At 43.7% G+C, this 16,961-nt stretch overlaps 1 protein-coding gene across 1 annotated transcript in view; it reads left to right on the forward strand.

Annotated features, from left to right (window-relative positions):
* Positions 1-16,342, forward strand: part of ubr1 (ubiquitin protein ligase E3 component n-recognin 1) — a 222,574-nt gene extending 206,232 nt beyond the window's left edge. Inside the window, exons 43-47 of the mRNA XM_078233618.1 lie at positions 982-1,038; positions 3,280-3,357; positions 8,133-8,303; positions 9,590-9,691; positions 14,827-16,342. Coding sequence (XP_078089744.1) covers positions 982-1,038; positions 3,280-3,357; positions 8,133-8,303; positions 9,590-9,691; positions 14,827-14,968 — 550 coding nt within the window. The 3' untranslated portion in view covers positions 14,969-16,342. The remainder of the gene's footprint in view (positions 1-981; positions 1,039-3,279; positions 3,358-8,132; positions 8,304-9,589; positions 9,692-14,826) is intronic.
* The last annotated feature ends 619 nt before the right edge of the window (positions 16,343-16,961 follow it).

Raw genomic sequence — 16,961 nt, forward strand, 5'->3', positions numbered from 1 at the left:
GCTGGGATTCTATGATTCTTCTTCAACTGGAAGCCTTTTAATCCTTCAGTCAGCTTGTCCATGACCCCTCTTTCTCTCTCGCTCTCTTCACCCTCCCGCAACAACCACCACAGCCCATGATATACCACTTTGCAGCTGAGTGGGCAATTATCTGCTGATACTGCTCCAAATTGGCACTGTGGTGCCCTGGGAAGTGTCTTGGTTTCCATTTGCCGCCCTATAGTAGCATTGCCAAGATTGGGAGCTCAGTAACATGGCAGCAAGAAGCCTGTTATCCTAGCAAATGGTGTTGAGCAGTTCCATTCATGCCAGTTCAATTCATGTTGATGGGGAAGAAACAGAACAAACAAGTGTGAAAATAACTGATGGAGCCAACAAGGATTATTGAGTGCCCTGGACCTTGGTGAGGAGCAATTGAGGGGGCAAGAAGTTGAACTTATGTAAAAGATGAGTTTGAAGAGGGAGCTGGGGTATAGTTAGAGTGACAGTGTGGAATGAGCTTGGGGTAGTTATATGGAGCAGAAGAAGCAAAGCCAGTAGTAACCGTCAGCATGGATGGATTCTGGAGTTTAATAATTGAACCTTTATTATGATCCGTAATCCTTTGGAAGGTGGAATTTCAACTAATTGAAATTCTTGTCCCTGTAAACCAGACTCTCTTTTTTCAAAATTCTATTAAATGATTATTATACAGTAAATTTAGCGTGGTCCTATGTATCAATACTGTGAATAAACCAAAATATTGTGGTCTTATAGTTAGTGCAAGAAGACTCTCCCTGATATTTAGAGTTAATATTATTTGATCCATTTGTTTCAAGCACCCAAGGCTTCTCATTTCATTGATTACATGAGCCTACCAGCACATATTACAGCTTTATCACTAAACAGCTTTGCCATCAGTTTGCATTTGTCAAAGATTTTCAATCTGAAAACTGCCTACCTAAAGGCTTGCTTGATTAAAAATGGTCTGTTTTATTGCAGGTGGTGTTCTGATTGTGCAGTGCAAAGCTTCCTCAAGGGAGAGCGAACGACAGTCCGGTTAGTGAGACTTGTATCTGAGTTCTTTATGTTTCCCCTCTGATCTGGCCACATTCATCTCTCTCTCTCTCAATCTTTTATTTTTATCGGCTGATCACTGAATTAGAGTCATTATCTTAAACAAGATTAGAAAATGCTGCAAGTGCATAGCACTGGCGAAGGCTCACACATAAAAACCCGCTGTACATTTCCAGAATTTGGAAAATTCTTCTGTTCAGCATATTTTAAATCCTTACTCATTCTGAACAAATAAATTCAATTAGGTCAGAATCCCACATCCTGAGACAATTTTAAAAAGTGATATTGAAGTTACGTGGCCTACTCTCTGAGCTGACATACAGAAACAACAACTTGCTTTTAAATAGCACTGTTGACATAGTAAAACATTCCAAGAGTGTCACAGGAACATTATCTGACAGAAGTTAGCACCAAGCCACATTAAGGAATGCTGGAATATATCACCAGAACCTTGTTCAAAGAGATTTAAGGAGTGACTGAAAGGAGAAAAAGAAGCAAAATAATTTAGGCAGAGAATTCTAGAATTTGGTATGTAGGCAGCTGAAGGCAAGGCAGCCAGTGGTGAAATAGAGATGAGAATTAGCCAGAATAGGGGAAGAGTAAAGATCTCAGAGTCATAGAGCTCGAGGAGGTTACAGGAGTAGATAGAGGCAAGGCCATGGAAAGATTGGAACAAAAGGTTGAGAATTTTGAAGTTGAGCAGGAAATATCTACTCTTCACCCAGTTTTGTTTCACATTTGTGCAGAATGGTAAGAATGAAAGGTTAGACTTTTATAACTTGGTAAATAAATGAGGAAAAGCCTGTTGGCTTTGAGATGAGCAGTTTGTTCCTCTTGGGACTTTTTGTGTAGATGTACAAAGAACAATACATCACAGGAACAGGCCCTTCGGCCCTCCAAGCCCGCGCCGCTCCCTGGTCCAAACTAGACCATTCTTTTGTATCCCTCCATTCCCACTCCGTTCATATGGCTGTCTAGATAAGTCTTAAACGTTCCCAGTGTGTCCGCCTCCACCACCTTGCCTGGCAGCGCATTCCAGGCCCCCACCACCCTCTGTGTAAAATATGTCCGTCTGATATCTGTGTTAAACCTCCCCCCCTTCACCTTGAACCTATGACCCCTCGTGAACGTCACCACCGACCTGGGGAAAAGCTTCCCACCGTTCACCCTATCTATGCCTTTCATAATTTTATACACCTCTATTAAGTCTCCCCTCATCCTCCGTCTTTCCAGGGAGGACAACCCCAGTTTACCCAATCTCTCCTCATAACTAAGCCCCTCCATACCAGGTAACATCCTGGTAAACCTCCTCTGTACTCTCTCCAAAGCCTCCACGTTCTTCTGGTAGTGTGGCGACCAGAACTGGATGCAGTATTCCAGATGCGGCCGAACCAACGTTCTATACATCTGCAACATCAGACCCCAACTTTTATACTCTATGCCCCGTCCTATAAAGGCAAGCATGCCATATGCCTTCTTCACCACCTTCTCCACCTGTGACGTCACTTTCAAGGATCTGTGGACTTGCACACCCAGGTCCCTCTGCGTATCTACACCCTTTATGGTTCTGCCATTTATCGTATAGCTCCTCCCTACATTATTTCTACCAAAATGCATCACTTCGCATTTATCAGGATTGAACTCCATCTGCCGTAGTAGATGTAGTAGCAGCTAGGTCGTCTGAAGCTTTGTGCTTCACTCAAGCAAGGGGAAACCAGTGCTGTTCAGGTGAGAGTGAAAGGAAAGGGAATTGTAGAGAGCAATTGTATGTGTGAATACAATAAACAGATCTGAACTATAGTTAAATATTTTTATGCATATGTAATACAGGTACGCATGTTTAATGTTAAGAGCTAACTTCACATAATGATTTGCATGTCATTTGAGTACATATAAAATGTTCAATTCTCATATTCCTGTGGATACAGAGAACCAATCTCTGTTCAGCAATACTGAATAATATCAGATTCAATATATTTTTTCTTAAATCATTTTAAGATGGAAATGTTGAATGGAGATCATGGTGCTCGCAGTGTGGGCATTGTGAATTAAGCTTCTGCTTAAATTACTTGGTATTTGATACACTTGTGGGAGTGTGGTGCCTCATCAGCATCCATCTACATTGTGTATAAGGATTCTGAATTAGGCTGTGTTATGCATGTTTAAATTGATACCCTTCCAGTAAATGGTGATGCTGTTTGACAGTAAGTTCTTTCTTCAAAGGTATCCAAGGGAAAGAAATCAATTAATGAAACTTCCAGAAGACTACAGTTGTATACTGAATCAGGGTTGTCAGTACAAGTGAGTCCATTCATCAACGTCTCCTCTCAATTTTATTATTTTTTATGCTGCTTTTTGATAGCTCTGGATTGCAAATGACTACAGGAAATCCCACATCCTGAGACTGCTTTAAAAATTGACATTGAAGTTACATAGCCAACTCTCTGAGCTGGCATACAGAAGCTGTTAATTGGTATTGGTGGCTTTCATTCACATCTAGGTTACAGCTCTTCCTCCAGAGTCTGTGCTGTAATATAAAGTAAGAAGTCTCACAACACCAGGTTAAAGTTCAACAGGTTTATTTGGTAGCAAATACCATAAGCTTTCGGAGCACTGCTCCTTCGTCAGATGGAGTGGAAATGTGCTCTCAAACAGTGCAAACAGACACAAAATCAAGTTGCAGAATACTGATTAGAATGTGAATCCTACAGCCAGCCAGGTCTTAAAGGTACAGACAATGTGGGTGGAGGGAACATTAAACAGAGGTTAAAGAGATGTGTATTGTCTCCAGACAGAACAGCTAGTGAGATTCTGCAAGCCCAGGAGGCAAGCTGTGGGGGTTACTGATAATGTGACATAAATCCAACATCCCGGTTTAGGCCGTCCTCATGTGTGCGGAACTTGGCTATCAGTTTCTGCTCAGCGACTCTGCGCTGTCGTGTGTCGTGAAGGCCACCTTGGAGAACGCTTACCTGAAGATCCAAGGCTGAATGCCTGTGACTGCTGAAGTGCTCCCCCACAGGAAGAGAACAGTCTTGCCTGGTGATTGTCGAGCGGTGTTCATTCATCCTTTGTCGTAGCGTCTGTATGGTTTCCCCAATGTACCATGCCTCGGGACATCCTTTCCTGCAGCGTATCAGGTAGACAACGTTGGCCGAGTTGCAAGAGTAGGTACCGTGTACCTGGTAGATGGTGTTCTCACGTGAGATGATGGCATCCGTGTTGATGATCCGGCACGTCTTGCAGAGGTTGCTGTGGCAGGGTTGTGTGGTGCCGTGGTCACTGTTCTCCTGAAGGCTGGGTAGTTTACTGCGGACAGTGGTCTGTTTGAGGTTGCGTGGTTGTTTGAAGGCAAGAAGTGGGGGTGTGGGGACGGCCTTGGCGAGATGTTCGTCTTCATCAACGACATATTGAAGGCTCCGGAGGAGATGCCGTAGCTTCTCCGCTCCGGGGAAGTACTGGATGACGAAGGGTACTCTGTCCACCGTGTCCCGTGTTTGTCTTCTGAGGAGGTCGGTGCGGTTTTTCGCTGTGGCGCGTCGGAACTGTTGATTGATGAGTCGAGCGCCATATCTTGTTCTTATGAGGGCATCTTTCAGCGTCTGGAGGTGTCTGTTGCGATCCTCCTCATCTGAGCAGATCCTGTGTATTCGGAGGGCTTGTCCGTAGGGGATGGCTTCTTTAACGTGTTTAGGGTGGAAGCTGGAGAAGTGGAGCATCATGAGGTTATCCGTGGGCTTGCGGTACAGTGAGGTGCCACAGTAGAAAACAGTACCACTGCAGGAAAGTCCACTGTCACCTTATCGGACTACACACTTCAGCCAGATGAAATCGAAGTTCTCAGCCGAGGGCTCAACTTTTGTCCCACTACCAAAATAGACCCCATCAGTCTCACAGCAGACACAGAGGAATTCATCAGGCGAATGAGGCTGCGGGAGTTCTTCCACAAACCCCAAGAGGCCAACAGCGAACACAGTGCGACAGCCAATGAACCGGAACAGCCGACAGAGAGATCCGCAGTGCAACCGAAGAAGAAAGAGTCGAATTGGACTCCTCTGGAAGGCCGTTGCCCTCGACTTGACATGTATGCCCAAGCCATCAGGGGGTGCGTCAACACCAAATTCATCAGCCGCACTCACAAGACAGCCCCGAACATCACCCAAGCACAACGCAACGCCATCCACGCTCTCAAGACCAACCGCAACATTGTCATCAAACCAGCAGACAAAGGAGGGGCCATCGTCATACTGAACAGAACGGATTACTGCAAAGAAGTGTACCGACAACTGAACAACGAGGAACACTACAGACAGTTACCCACAGATCCAACCAAAGAACACACCCGTCAACTCAACACTCTGATCAAAACCTTTGATCCGGACCTTCAAAACACCCTCCGTGCTCTCATCCCACGTACTCCACGATCTCTACTGCCTCCCAAAGATACACAAGGCGCACACACCCATCGTTTCAGGCAATGGAACCCTGTGCGAGAACCTCTCCGGCTATGTCGAGGGCATCTTGAAACCCATTGTACAAAGAACCCCCAGCTTTTGTCGCGACACTACAGACTTCCTACAGAAACTCAACACACGTGGAGCAGTTGAACCAGGAGCACTCCTCGTCACAATGGATGTCTCGGCACTCTACACCAGCATCCCCCACGATGATGGCATTGCTGCAACGGCCTCAGAACTCAATGCCGTCAACTGCCAGTTTCCAGATGCAATTTTACAATTCATCCGCTTCATCCTGGACCACAATGTCTTCACCTTCAACAACCAGTTCTTCATCCAGACACACGGAACAGCCATGGGGACCAAATTCGCACCTCAATATGCCAACACCTTCATGCACAGGTTCGAACAAGACTTCTTCACTGCACAGGACCTTCAACCGATGCTTTACACTAGGTACATCGATGATATTTTCTTCCTTTGGAGTCATGGTGAGCAATCACTGAAACAACTATATGATGACATCAACAAGTTCCATCCCACCATCAGACTCACCATGGACTACTCTCCGGAATCGGTTGCATTCTTGGACACACGCATCTCCATTAAGGACGGTCACCTCAGCACCTCACTGTACCGCAAGCCCACGGATAACCTCATGATGCTCCACTTCTCCAGCTTCCACCCTAAACACGTTAAAGAAGCCATCCCCTACAGACAAGCCCTCCGAATACACAGGATCTGCTCGGATGAGGAGGATCGCAACAGACACCTCCAGACGCTGAAAGATGTCCTCACAAGAACAGGATATGGCGCTCGACTCATCAATCAACAGTTCCGACGCGCCACAGCGAAAAACCGCACCGACCTCCTCAGAAGACAAACACGGGACACGGTGGACAGAGTACCCTTCGTCATCCAGTACTTCCCCGGAGCGGAGAAGCTACGGCATTTCCTCCGGAGCCTTCAATATGTCGTTGATGAAGACGAACATCTCGCCAAGGCCGTCCCCACACCCCCACGTCTTGCCTTCAAACAACCACGCAACCTCAAACAGACCATTGTCCGCAGTAAACTACCCAGCCTTCAGGAGAACAGTGACCACGGCACCACACAACCCTGCCACAGCAACCTCTGCAAGACGTGCCGGATCATCAACACGGATGCCATCATCTCACGTGAGAACACCATCTACCAGATACACGGTACCTACTCTTGCAACTCGGCCAACGTTGTCTACCTGATACGCTGCAAGAAAGGATGTCCTGAGGCATGGTACATTGGGGAAACCATACAGACGCTACGACAACGGATGAATGAACACCGCTCGACAATCACCAGGCAAGACTGTTCTCTTCCTGTGGGGGAGCACTTCAGCAGTCACAGGCATTCAGCCTTGGATCTTCAGGTAAGCGTTCTCCAAGGTGGCCTTCACGACACACGACAGCGCAGAGTCGCTGAGCAGAAACTGATAGCCAAGTTCCGCACACATGAGGATGGCCTAAACCGGGATGTTGGATTTATGTCACATTATCAGTAACCCCCACAGCTTGCCTCCTGGGCTTGCAGAATCTCACTAGCTGTTCTGTCTGGAGACAATACACATCTCTTTAACCTGTGTTTAATGTTCCCTCCACCCACATTGTCTGTACCTTTAAGACCTGGCTGGCTGTAGGATTCGCATTCTAATCAGTATTCTGCAACTTGATTTTGTGTCTGTTTGCACTGTTTGAGAGCACATTTCCACTCCATCTGACGAAGGAGCAGTGCTCCAAAAGCTTATGGTATTTGCTACCAAATAAACCTGTTGGACTTTAACCTGGTGTTGTGAGACTTCTTACTGTGTTCACCCCAGTCCAACGCCGGCATCTCCACATCTGTTATATAAACAGCAGGTGTCAGTGGCTCTGGTTGCAAACTACACTACAATCACAAAACAGCTTTGTTTCCTAATCCAAGTGCTCGGGTTGTGCTGGTAATGGCCACAGATCATGCAGGTACACACTGATTCCATTCTGATGTGGTTTGAGTTCTCGTTTCCATGTCACTGGCATGCATGCACTTTGCCCCAACAACAGGCAATGTCTGTGGCCAGAATTGCAAAGAGACTAACAAGGCCATTCTGTAACCATTAATGAAGAAAATTGCAATGTAAATTGGGTATCAGGTTCATGAGCTATAGATTAGGCATTGATACTTGTCATTGCTGGGTTGTCAAGCGATGAGGTTTTGATACCAAGTAATCACAAAAAAAACTATTTAGCACAGAAAAACCTGTTATACTTGTAGTGGCTCTTTGAAAGAGCATCCATCAATTATTACACTCCCTTTCTCTTCCCCCATAGCTCTGCATATTTTCCTCTTCAGTTATTTACCCAATTGTGTTTGGAAGTTGCTATTGAATGTGCTTCCATCACCCTTCCAAGCAATACATTCCAGATCACAACTACTCACTGTGCAAAATACTTCCTTGGTGTTCAAGTGTCCCCAACCTCAATTCTTTAATGTCCTCTGGTTAGCGACCCTCCTACCTCCTGTGGAAATATCAGGGGTGAGGATTGTGTGTGTGACGTTCACAGTGCCAGAACTTTGAGTAAATTTCTGTAATTTCTCTAACAGGTGCTCCAGATCTTCTGATGATGAGACTAAGAATTTAGCCCTCTGCATGTTCTGTGGAGCCATGCTGTGTTCGCAAAGTCAATGCTGCCGGGAAGAAGTGAATGGAGAAGAGTTTGGAGCTTGTGCAGCTCATGCTATAAACTGTGGGTCTGAATTGGGGATGTTTCTCAGGTATCTCACCATGCACATCGAATAATTAACTTATTTTGACAACATAGAAATATCGTAGAATCATACAGCACAGAAGGATACCATTCAGCCCATCGTGCTTTTGCAGACAGCTTGCATAAGCTATCCAATTAGCCCCATTCCCCCCTCTTTCCCTTGATCAACAATATACCCAATTCCCTTTTATAATTTATTGAGTCTGATTCCATCAATCTTTCAGGCAGTGCATTCCAGATTATAACTCAAAGAATTCACTTAATATCCCCACTGGTTCTTCTGCAAATCCTTAATTCTGTGTCCTCTAGCTGCTGACCCCTCCTGCCACTGGAAACAGCTTGTCCTCATTTACCCAATCAAAACACTGTATATTTTCCACACCTCTGACAATAGAATCAGCCTAATCTGTTACAGAACTGCAATCAGTAAATTCATCAAGAGATTGTAAGGTATTAAGACTGTTGTAGTGAGAGTATATTGGAGCACTTCTTAAAATATCAGCTCATCGTTCCTTCTGGATGAAGTGATGATAACTCAGTCAGGCGGACCAGAAAAGCTGCAAGATCTGTATGTTGCTAACTAAATAGGGAGAGAAGGTGACATAGCGGCAGTGTCACTGGACTATAATCCAGAGGCCCAGGCTAATTCCCAAGAGAAATGGGTTCATAATCCCTGCATGGCAGCAGGTAGAATTTAAATTCAATTAATAAGTCTGAAATTGAAAACCAACCTCCGTAATAGTGACCGTGAAACCATCATTGATTGTCTTGCCCATTTGGTTCACTAATATCCTTTAGGGAAGGAAACCTGTCCTTTCCTCGTCTGGCCTATATGTGATTCCAGACCTGCAGCATTGTGGCTGACGCTTAACTGCCCTCTGCAATGACTTCTGCCATTCCAGTCGAGGGCATTTGGAGATGGCAATAAATGCTGACCTTGCCAGCGACACCCACATCCCATGAAAGACTTTTTAAAAAATCTCAGCTGGAGGAGGAACTTTTCAGGCTTTATTGTCCCTAAGTTGGTGAAAAGTTATCTTGTTCCTGGAATCCATTGACCTATGTTTGTGCAGGTCACTTGAGGCCTGGATTGACTTGGAATTGATACACCCCATGACTGGAATAGCCTGTCCAAGTTTGCTGCTTAGGCCCATACACGGTCGAATGAGTTACCATTGATTGATCAGAACCTGTAGTAACTCTACCCCAGCAAGAACACTTTGATAAAGTTGGCAAGAAAAGGAGAGGATAAAATATAGCTATTCATTTGACTGTTTCTTTTTTTCTCACTAGGATACGGGAGTGTCAGGTGCTGCTGCTGGCGGGGAAAAATAGAGGATGTTTCATACCCGCTCCATATCTGGATGATTATGGGGAGACGGACCAGTTGCTCAAGTACAATTATTCCAAGAGAATTTATTCCTATATATTGAATATATGTTGTATATTTATGTAATATATTTTCTAGCAATCGTGAACAGCATTTCATTGTGTGTTTGGCTAAGGCTGTGTGGATCCTGTAGAATCTATATTGTCAGGCTCTGTAAAATGAAAAAAAATTTGTGTTCATCTAGTGCCTGTCATGACTTCAGGATGTTACACAGTGCTTTACAGCTGATGAACTACTATTGAAGTGTGGTCACTAATAATGTCGCAAAAATGGCAACAAGCTCTACAAATAGTAAAATGATAGCAAATGACATGGTTTTTGGGTGTTAGTTGTAGGATAAATGTGGGCGGCACAGTGGCACTGCTGCCTCACAGCGCCAGGGACCCGACATAGAACATTACAGCGCAGTACAGGCCCTTCGGCCCTCGATGTTGCGCCAACCAGTGAAACCAATCTAAAGCCCATCTAACCTACACTATTCCAATATCATCCTTATGTTTATCCAATAACCATTTAAATGCCCTTAATGTTGGCGAGTCCACTACTGTTGCAGGCAGGGCATTCCACGCCCATACTACTCTCTGAGTGAAGAACCTACCTCTGACATCTGTCCTATATCTATCACCCCTCAATTTAAAGCTATGTCCCTTCGTGCTAGCTATCACCGTCTGAGGAAAAAGGCTCTCACTGTCCACCCTATCTAATCCTCTAATCATCTTGTATGCCTCTATTAAGTCACCTCTTAACCTTCTTCTCTCTAACGAAAACAGCCTCAAGTCCTTCAGCCTTTCCTCATAAGACCTTCCCACCATACCAGGCAACATCCTAGTAAATCTCTGCACCCTTTCCAATGCTTCCACATCCTTCCTATAATGCGGCGACCAGAACTGTACGCAATACTCCAAGTGCGGCCACACCAGAGTTTTGTACAGCTACAACATGACCTCCTGGCTCCGAAACTCAATCCCTCTACCAATAAAAGCTAACACTCCGTACGCCTTCTTAACAACCCTATCAACCTGGGTGCCAACTTTCAGGGATCTATGCACATGGACACTGAGATCTCTCTGTTCATCCACACTACCAAGTATCTTACCATTAGCCCAGTACTCTGTATTCCTGTTACTCCTTCCAAAGTGAATCACCTCACACTTTTCCGCATTGAACTCCATTTGCCACCTCTCAGCCCAGCATTGCAGCTTATCTATGTTCCTCTGTAACCTGCAACAACCTTCCGCACTGTCCACAACTCCACCGACTTTAGTGTCATCTGCAAATTTACTAACCCATCCTTCTACGCCCTCATCCATTAATAAAAATGACAAACAGCAGTGGCCCCAAAACAGATCCTTGTGGTACACCACTAGTAACTGAACTCCAGGATGAACATTTCCCATCAACCACCACCCTCTGCCTTCTTACAGCTAGCCAATTCCTGGTTTGGGTTCGATTCCCGGCTTGGGTCACTGTTTGTGTGGAGTTTGCACATTCTCCCCGTGTCTGTGTGAATTTCCTCCGGGTACTCCGGTTTCCTCCCACCATCTGGAAGACATGCTAGTTAGGTGCATTTACCTGAATAAGTATGGCAACTAGGGGAATTTCACAGTAACTTCATTGCAGTGTTAATGTAAGCCTTACTTGTGACTAATAAATAAACTTTACATAAATATTGGTCAAGGCATGGGGAGAGAACTCTCACTTCAAAATAATGCATCCACTTGAGAACAGATGGGACCTATGTTTTAAAATCTCATCCAAAAAAACAGCATTTCCAGTATTCCTTTAGTATAAATAAACTCTTTTTCATTCATTCACGGGATGTGGACATCGTTGGCTGAGCCAAAATTTATTGCCCATCAATAATTGCTCTCCAGAGGACATCTGAAAGTCAACCACATTGCTGTGGATCTGTCACATGTAGGCCAGACCAGGTAAGGATGGCAGATTTCCTTCCCTAAAGGACCAGATGGTTTTACAACAATTAATTCCAGATTTTTATTGAATTCATATTTCACCATCTACTGTGATGGGATACAAATCCAGGTCCCCAGATCTTGCCCTGCGTCTCTGGGTTACTAGTCTAGTGACAATGCCACTGCATCACCGGCTCCCCACAATACTGTACCTTTTAGTGTAATAAAATGTCCCAAGGTACTTTGCAGGAGCACTGTAAAACTAAATGTGATGCTGAACTACATAAGGAGATATTTGGTCAACTGACCCAACAGCTTGTCAAAGAGGTAGGTTTTAAAGTGTGCCTTAAAGAAGGAAAGTGAGGCAAAGAGGTGCAGAGCGTGTATTCCAGAGCTTAGGGTCCATGCAGCTGAAGGTATAGGCATGCACTGGACTTGTCAAACTTGAACGCATGACCATCTGATTCGTAGTGATAGTGCTATCATTGCTTCACTACCCCTCTGAGTGATGACAAGTGCTGACAAAATTGTGGTAGATTTGGGGATTTACAGCTCTAGGCAGAATGTTCTCAGCTTGTTACACTGCAACCAATCTTGCTTAGTTTATTCAATAATAGCTTGATATGGTGGTTTGTTCAGTAGCAGCAATCTGTCCAGTGCTTTTACAAGCAAATTGCATTAGTGCCAACATAGCCAGCGTAAGCAATGGGACTATATTTACAGACTTGAGTCCTGGAGCTGCCCATCAAGTGGGTTTCATTCATTCTGAATATTGAGGAAAAACAGGAATTTGAGATTCATTAATCTTGGCACTTGAGAAGATTATCCATAGTCAAACAGTATTATTGGTTGAGAAAGAGGAAGAACACCCTACTTGGAAAGGCAAGCCTCAGTTGTTGCTTGAGATGTTTTTGCCTTTGTTTTTCAGAGTGATCACCTAATGTTTGGAGTGATTAAATGTTGTCCATTCATGGAATTCAAATCCTCACTTGCACTGACAGATCTCTCCAATCACAGCTTTCTCACTTCTCTAACCTTCTTCACACCAATGTGCCAATCCATATCCTTCACTGTTCATCTCTGGCCTTTTTTACATCTCCTAATCTCTCACCTCCACCTTCAAATGCAAACCTTAGATAGGCAATGATCATCTCAAATACTCGGCACTGACAAATTGGCGCATGTGCAGTGGCCTCACTCAGTGTGCTGACTTCAGCCTCTCCAATGGGAATAGGCCCTGCCCCCTCAATTTTTTCATGCTGGTGGTCTCTGCAGTGCATACCGTGTGGGAGATTCTTGTCTGAACGTCCACTGAAAAAAATAGCGTGAATGACTCCCGTTTTCATGCGAATTCGACACTCAGTCCTGGGCCTGCTAATCACATTCAAATTACATTGAAATAACTATTTAAATACTTATCCGGCCAATTTCCAGTGTGAATCTGATGCCACTGGAAATCCAGTGCTGGGAGATGCTTTTGTGTCGGGAACGCATGCTCATATCACCGGCCACGAGATTCTCCCGGACTGCAGATGTATAGAACGTTGGTTCAGCCGCATTTGGAATACTGCGTCCAGTTCTGGTCGGCACACTACCAGAAGGACGCGGAGGCTTTGGAGAGAGTACAGAGGAGGTTTACCAGGATGTTGCCTGGTATGGAGGGGCTTGGTTATGAGGAGAGATTGGGTAAACTGGGGTTGTTCTCCCTGGAAAGACGGAGGATGAGGGGAGACTTAATAGAGGTGTATAAAATTATAAAAGGCATAGATAGGGTGAACGGTGGAAAGCTTTTCCCCAGGTCGGTGGTGACGTTCACGAGGGGGTCATAGGTTCAAGGTGAAGGGGGGGGGAGGTTTAACACAGATATCAGAAGGACATATTTTACACAGAGGGTGGTGGGGGCCTGGAATGCGCTGCCAGGCAAGGTGGTGGAGGCGGACACACTGGGAACGTTTAAGACTTATCTAGATAGCCACATGAAAGGAGTGGGAATGGAGGGATACAAAAGAATGGTCTAGTTTGGACCAGGGAGCGGCACGGGCTTGGAGGGCCGAAGGGCCTGTTCCTGTGCTGTATTGTTCTTTGTTCTTTGCTGCACTATAATATTAGCGCAGCAGGATAGGAGAATTGTGGCCTACATCTCTGGGTCTGAACATCATGCATTGATTTCTGACAGCATATAATTAGCTTGTGAGATAAGATCCTGTCGGAAAGATTCCAATTCAACCTAATGTTACACTCAAGACTAACAATAGGCTGAGGAAAACGATTAATTTAAAACCACAACAGGAAAGCAAACTTCTAGTGGTGAAAAGCAGAATGGAAACTTCGATGTACTAGAAAACTTACCATTGGTATGTGAAAATCGGCCCCACCTGTCCCCTAAATCTAAACCACAAATGAAGAGGAGCATTTGATAAACTGAAAGCCTGTCATGGGCATGAATATGGAATATAAAATGCCAAATCCATTAGTGAGGACTCCTCAAGCAGTGTGCCAGAAACAAGCAGTCAGGACAGTGAGAATAACAAAATATTGCAGAGAAAAATTGGACAGAATGTAATTGTGAGGTAGTCCCTTAGTGAGGTAGTCCCTTAATAACATTCCCATCAATTGCAAAATCAGCAAAGGAATGGACATGACAGTCAGTCGGCTGTTGTGATCTGGAATATGCTGTGAGAAAGTATGGCAGAAGCAGATTTAATAGCTTCAAAAGGAAAGAGCAGGAAAGTGGTGAATAGCTCTACCAAAGAGCCAATAATTAACATTATAAGGCAATTCATTGAATTAAAGTTACTAAAAAGTTAACCAAAAGAAAATGAGATTTCTATGATGTTCAAAATTTCTACAAAGTACTCTGGCAGATTAAATATAATGTACTAAGCGCACTTCTATAAATGCTAGGAAAAACATTGAGAATTCCATTCTGAATGACCAATGCCGAACGCAATTAGGGTGAGGGAGTTAGGGAGAGGGAGAAAAGACAATTGTTTTTTGCATTGATTTACTATATAAACATTGGATTGCTAAACTCTCATCGTTTGTACTTTTTTTTCTGTCTCTACTATCACTTATTGTTGGGTCTCTCCCAGGCACTTTGATTTCACTTGTGCTATCTTCATCAGCTGTCACAAAAATGCCGATTACATCAAATACAGTAAACGAAAATTGAACACCTTGCAAAGCTGAAGCCTTACATTTTTAATTTTCCATATTTTTTCTTAAAGGAGAGGTAACCCATTGCATCTGTGCACCGAGCGATACAAGAAACTTGAGCAACTGTGGCAGCAGCACCGTATTCTAGAGGAGATAACAAGAAACCAGGATGCAAATCAAATTGTCTTTGCCTTTGAGTGGCAGCTGCTCTGAGATCCTCACCCGCCACGCTCGAGAGCAGCAACAGCAGTGTAACTTGCTGTTAGAAAAACGTCAATGACTAGTCTCTGATGTGATCAAGTTGACGTGAACTGCTATTTATCTGCTGTGTCTATAACCTAGATACAGTGCGTCCAGATCGTGACCACAGGAAAGCCAACATCTGTTGTGGTTTCTGACTTTTTGTACTCCCTAATTGATGGGAAACAATCTACCACCTTACTGTGGTCTTAGGGACCTGGCAGGGAAAGATAAAGGAAATTGGAAATTTGAAAATATTAACTATGGATGTATTCCAACCCCTGCTCTTTGTGGAAGCCATTTTCTGCCTTGCATAATCCACTACTAGGAAAGGCACCAATGATATTTAACTGTCATGGCTGTGTCAGTGTGAAGAACATTTGAAGTAGTGAGAAACAGGAAAAAACAGTTTTCAAAGTAGCTATGATCAGTACCTTTCTCTATATAATGCACCATCTTGTTTAAATTTAATAAGTGTAAAAGAAATTACAATACACAACTGTTTTCAGGATGTATCTGGTACCTTGGTAAACATGTTTTTGATCACGCAAGTAATTGAGTTTCACATTTGTATCTTCGCAAAATTCTGCTTCAGTTGTACCACTTTGGTCAATTCAATTAATATTAGTCAGGAGTCAATAGCGCTCTGCACTTCTTATAACATTTGGTTTTGTTAAAGTTCTTTCTGCAAATTAAATTTTGTTTTATAATGCAGAAGAAATTATTTTCCCCCCTCAATGTCTTCCTGCAGAACAATATGCAAGTTCTATCAATTCGACCTTGTTTCAGTCACTTCAGCTTCAAAATTATTGCTGACAATGATGGAACAATTGAGGGATTGATGAAGCTTGTTGAAACAGTGGAGCTTGTTTTCCACTGTTAAAATGCAGCAAGACATCACAGCCTTCCAAGAGAAGATGCACATATTGTTTGGCAAGTATTTAAAATTCTGCCCATTTGCCAAAAGGTTCACGGTGTAAAAATCTATTTGGTAACCAGTTACAGCAGAAATTGTAGTATGTTGTACGAGCCTGCCCTGTTTTATATAATGCTGTAATGTGACTTGCATTTGATTGTGATGCCCTTTAGCATGGTGAAGACAATGCTGTTGGATCAAGGGGAACACTTAGCCACTCCGTCATATTTCAAGAGGTTTAGTCAACTGATTCTGCAACTATTCCGTCTCTGTTTTGAGCAGGCTGTGTGATATCACTTCTGGCAATAGTTCTACCAAGTTTCAACAGATATTTTATAAAGCTGATTACAAATTAAGAATATACCAAATGCTGTGTGTGTTCCCTTTTTTAGGGAGTGGGACTATATATTAAATAACATTACTAGATAATAGCTCTACGTCTGCATTTTTTGTGTATGTGTTCGGTTTTAAATTGCGTCATTGAGTTGCTGACAGTTCATCACCACTAATGTTTCACAACAGTTAGAATGCTGTCCTAAGTTAGGCTTCTCTGTTGCATTTAAGATTTTAAGGGATTAAAAGCCGGTAAATCTCAGGACCCGATGTCCTACATCCTAAAAGAGGTAACTGCAGAGATAGTGAGTGCACTGGTTGTGATTTTCTGGAATTTCCGAGATCCTTGAACAGTTCCAGCAGTTGGAAATTAACAAGTGTAACGCCACTGTTCAAGACTGGAGGGAGAGAGAAAACTGGGAACTACAGGACAGTTAGCCAAACACCAATTGTCATGAAAATGCTGGAATCTAATTACTATTAATAATTGCTTAGAAAACCATAGTCTGATGAGATGAAGTCAGCATGGTTTTACAAAAGGGAAATCATATTTGACAAATTTATTAGAGTTTTTTGAAGTTGTAGCTAAGTACAGTAGATAAAGGAACAGCAGTAGATAGAATCATAGAATCCCTACAGTGCAGAAAGAGACCAATCGGCCCACTGCACAAACAATACTCCCACCAAGGCCCTATCTCCGGAACCCCATGTATTTAC

The sequence above is a fragment of the Mustelus asterias genome, chromosome 18 (genome assembly GCF_964213995.1).
Source record: "Mustelus asterias chromosome 18, sMusAst1.hap1.1, whole genome shotgun sequence".
NCBI lineage: Eukaryota > Metazoa > Chordata > Chondrichthyes > Carcharhiniformes > Triakidae > Mustelus > Mustelus asterias.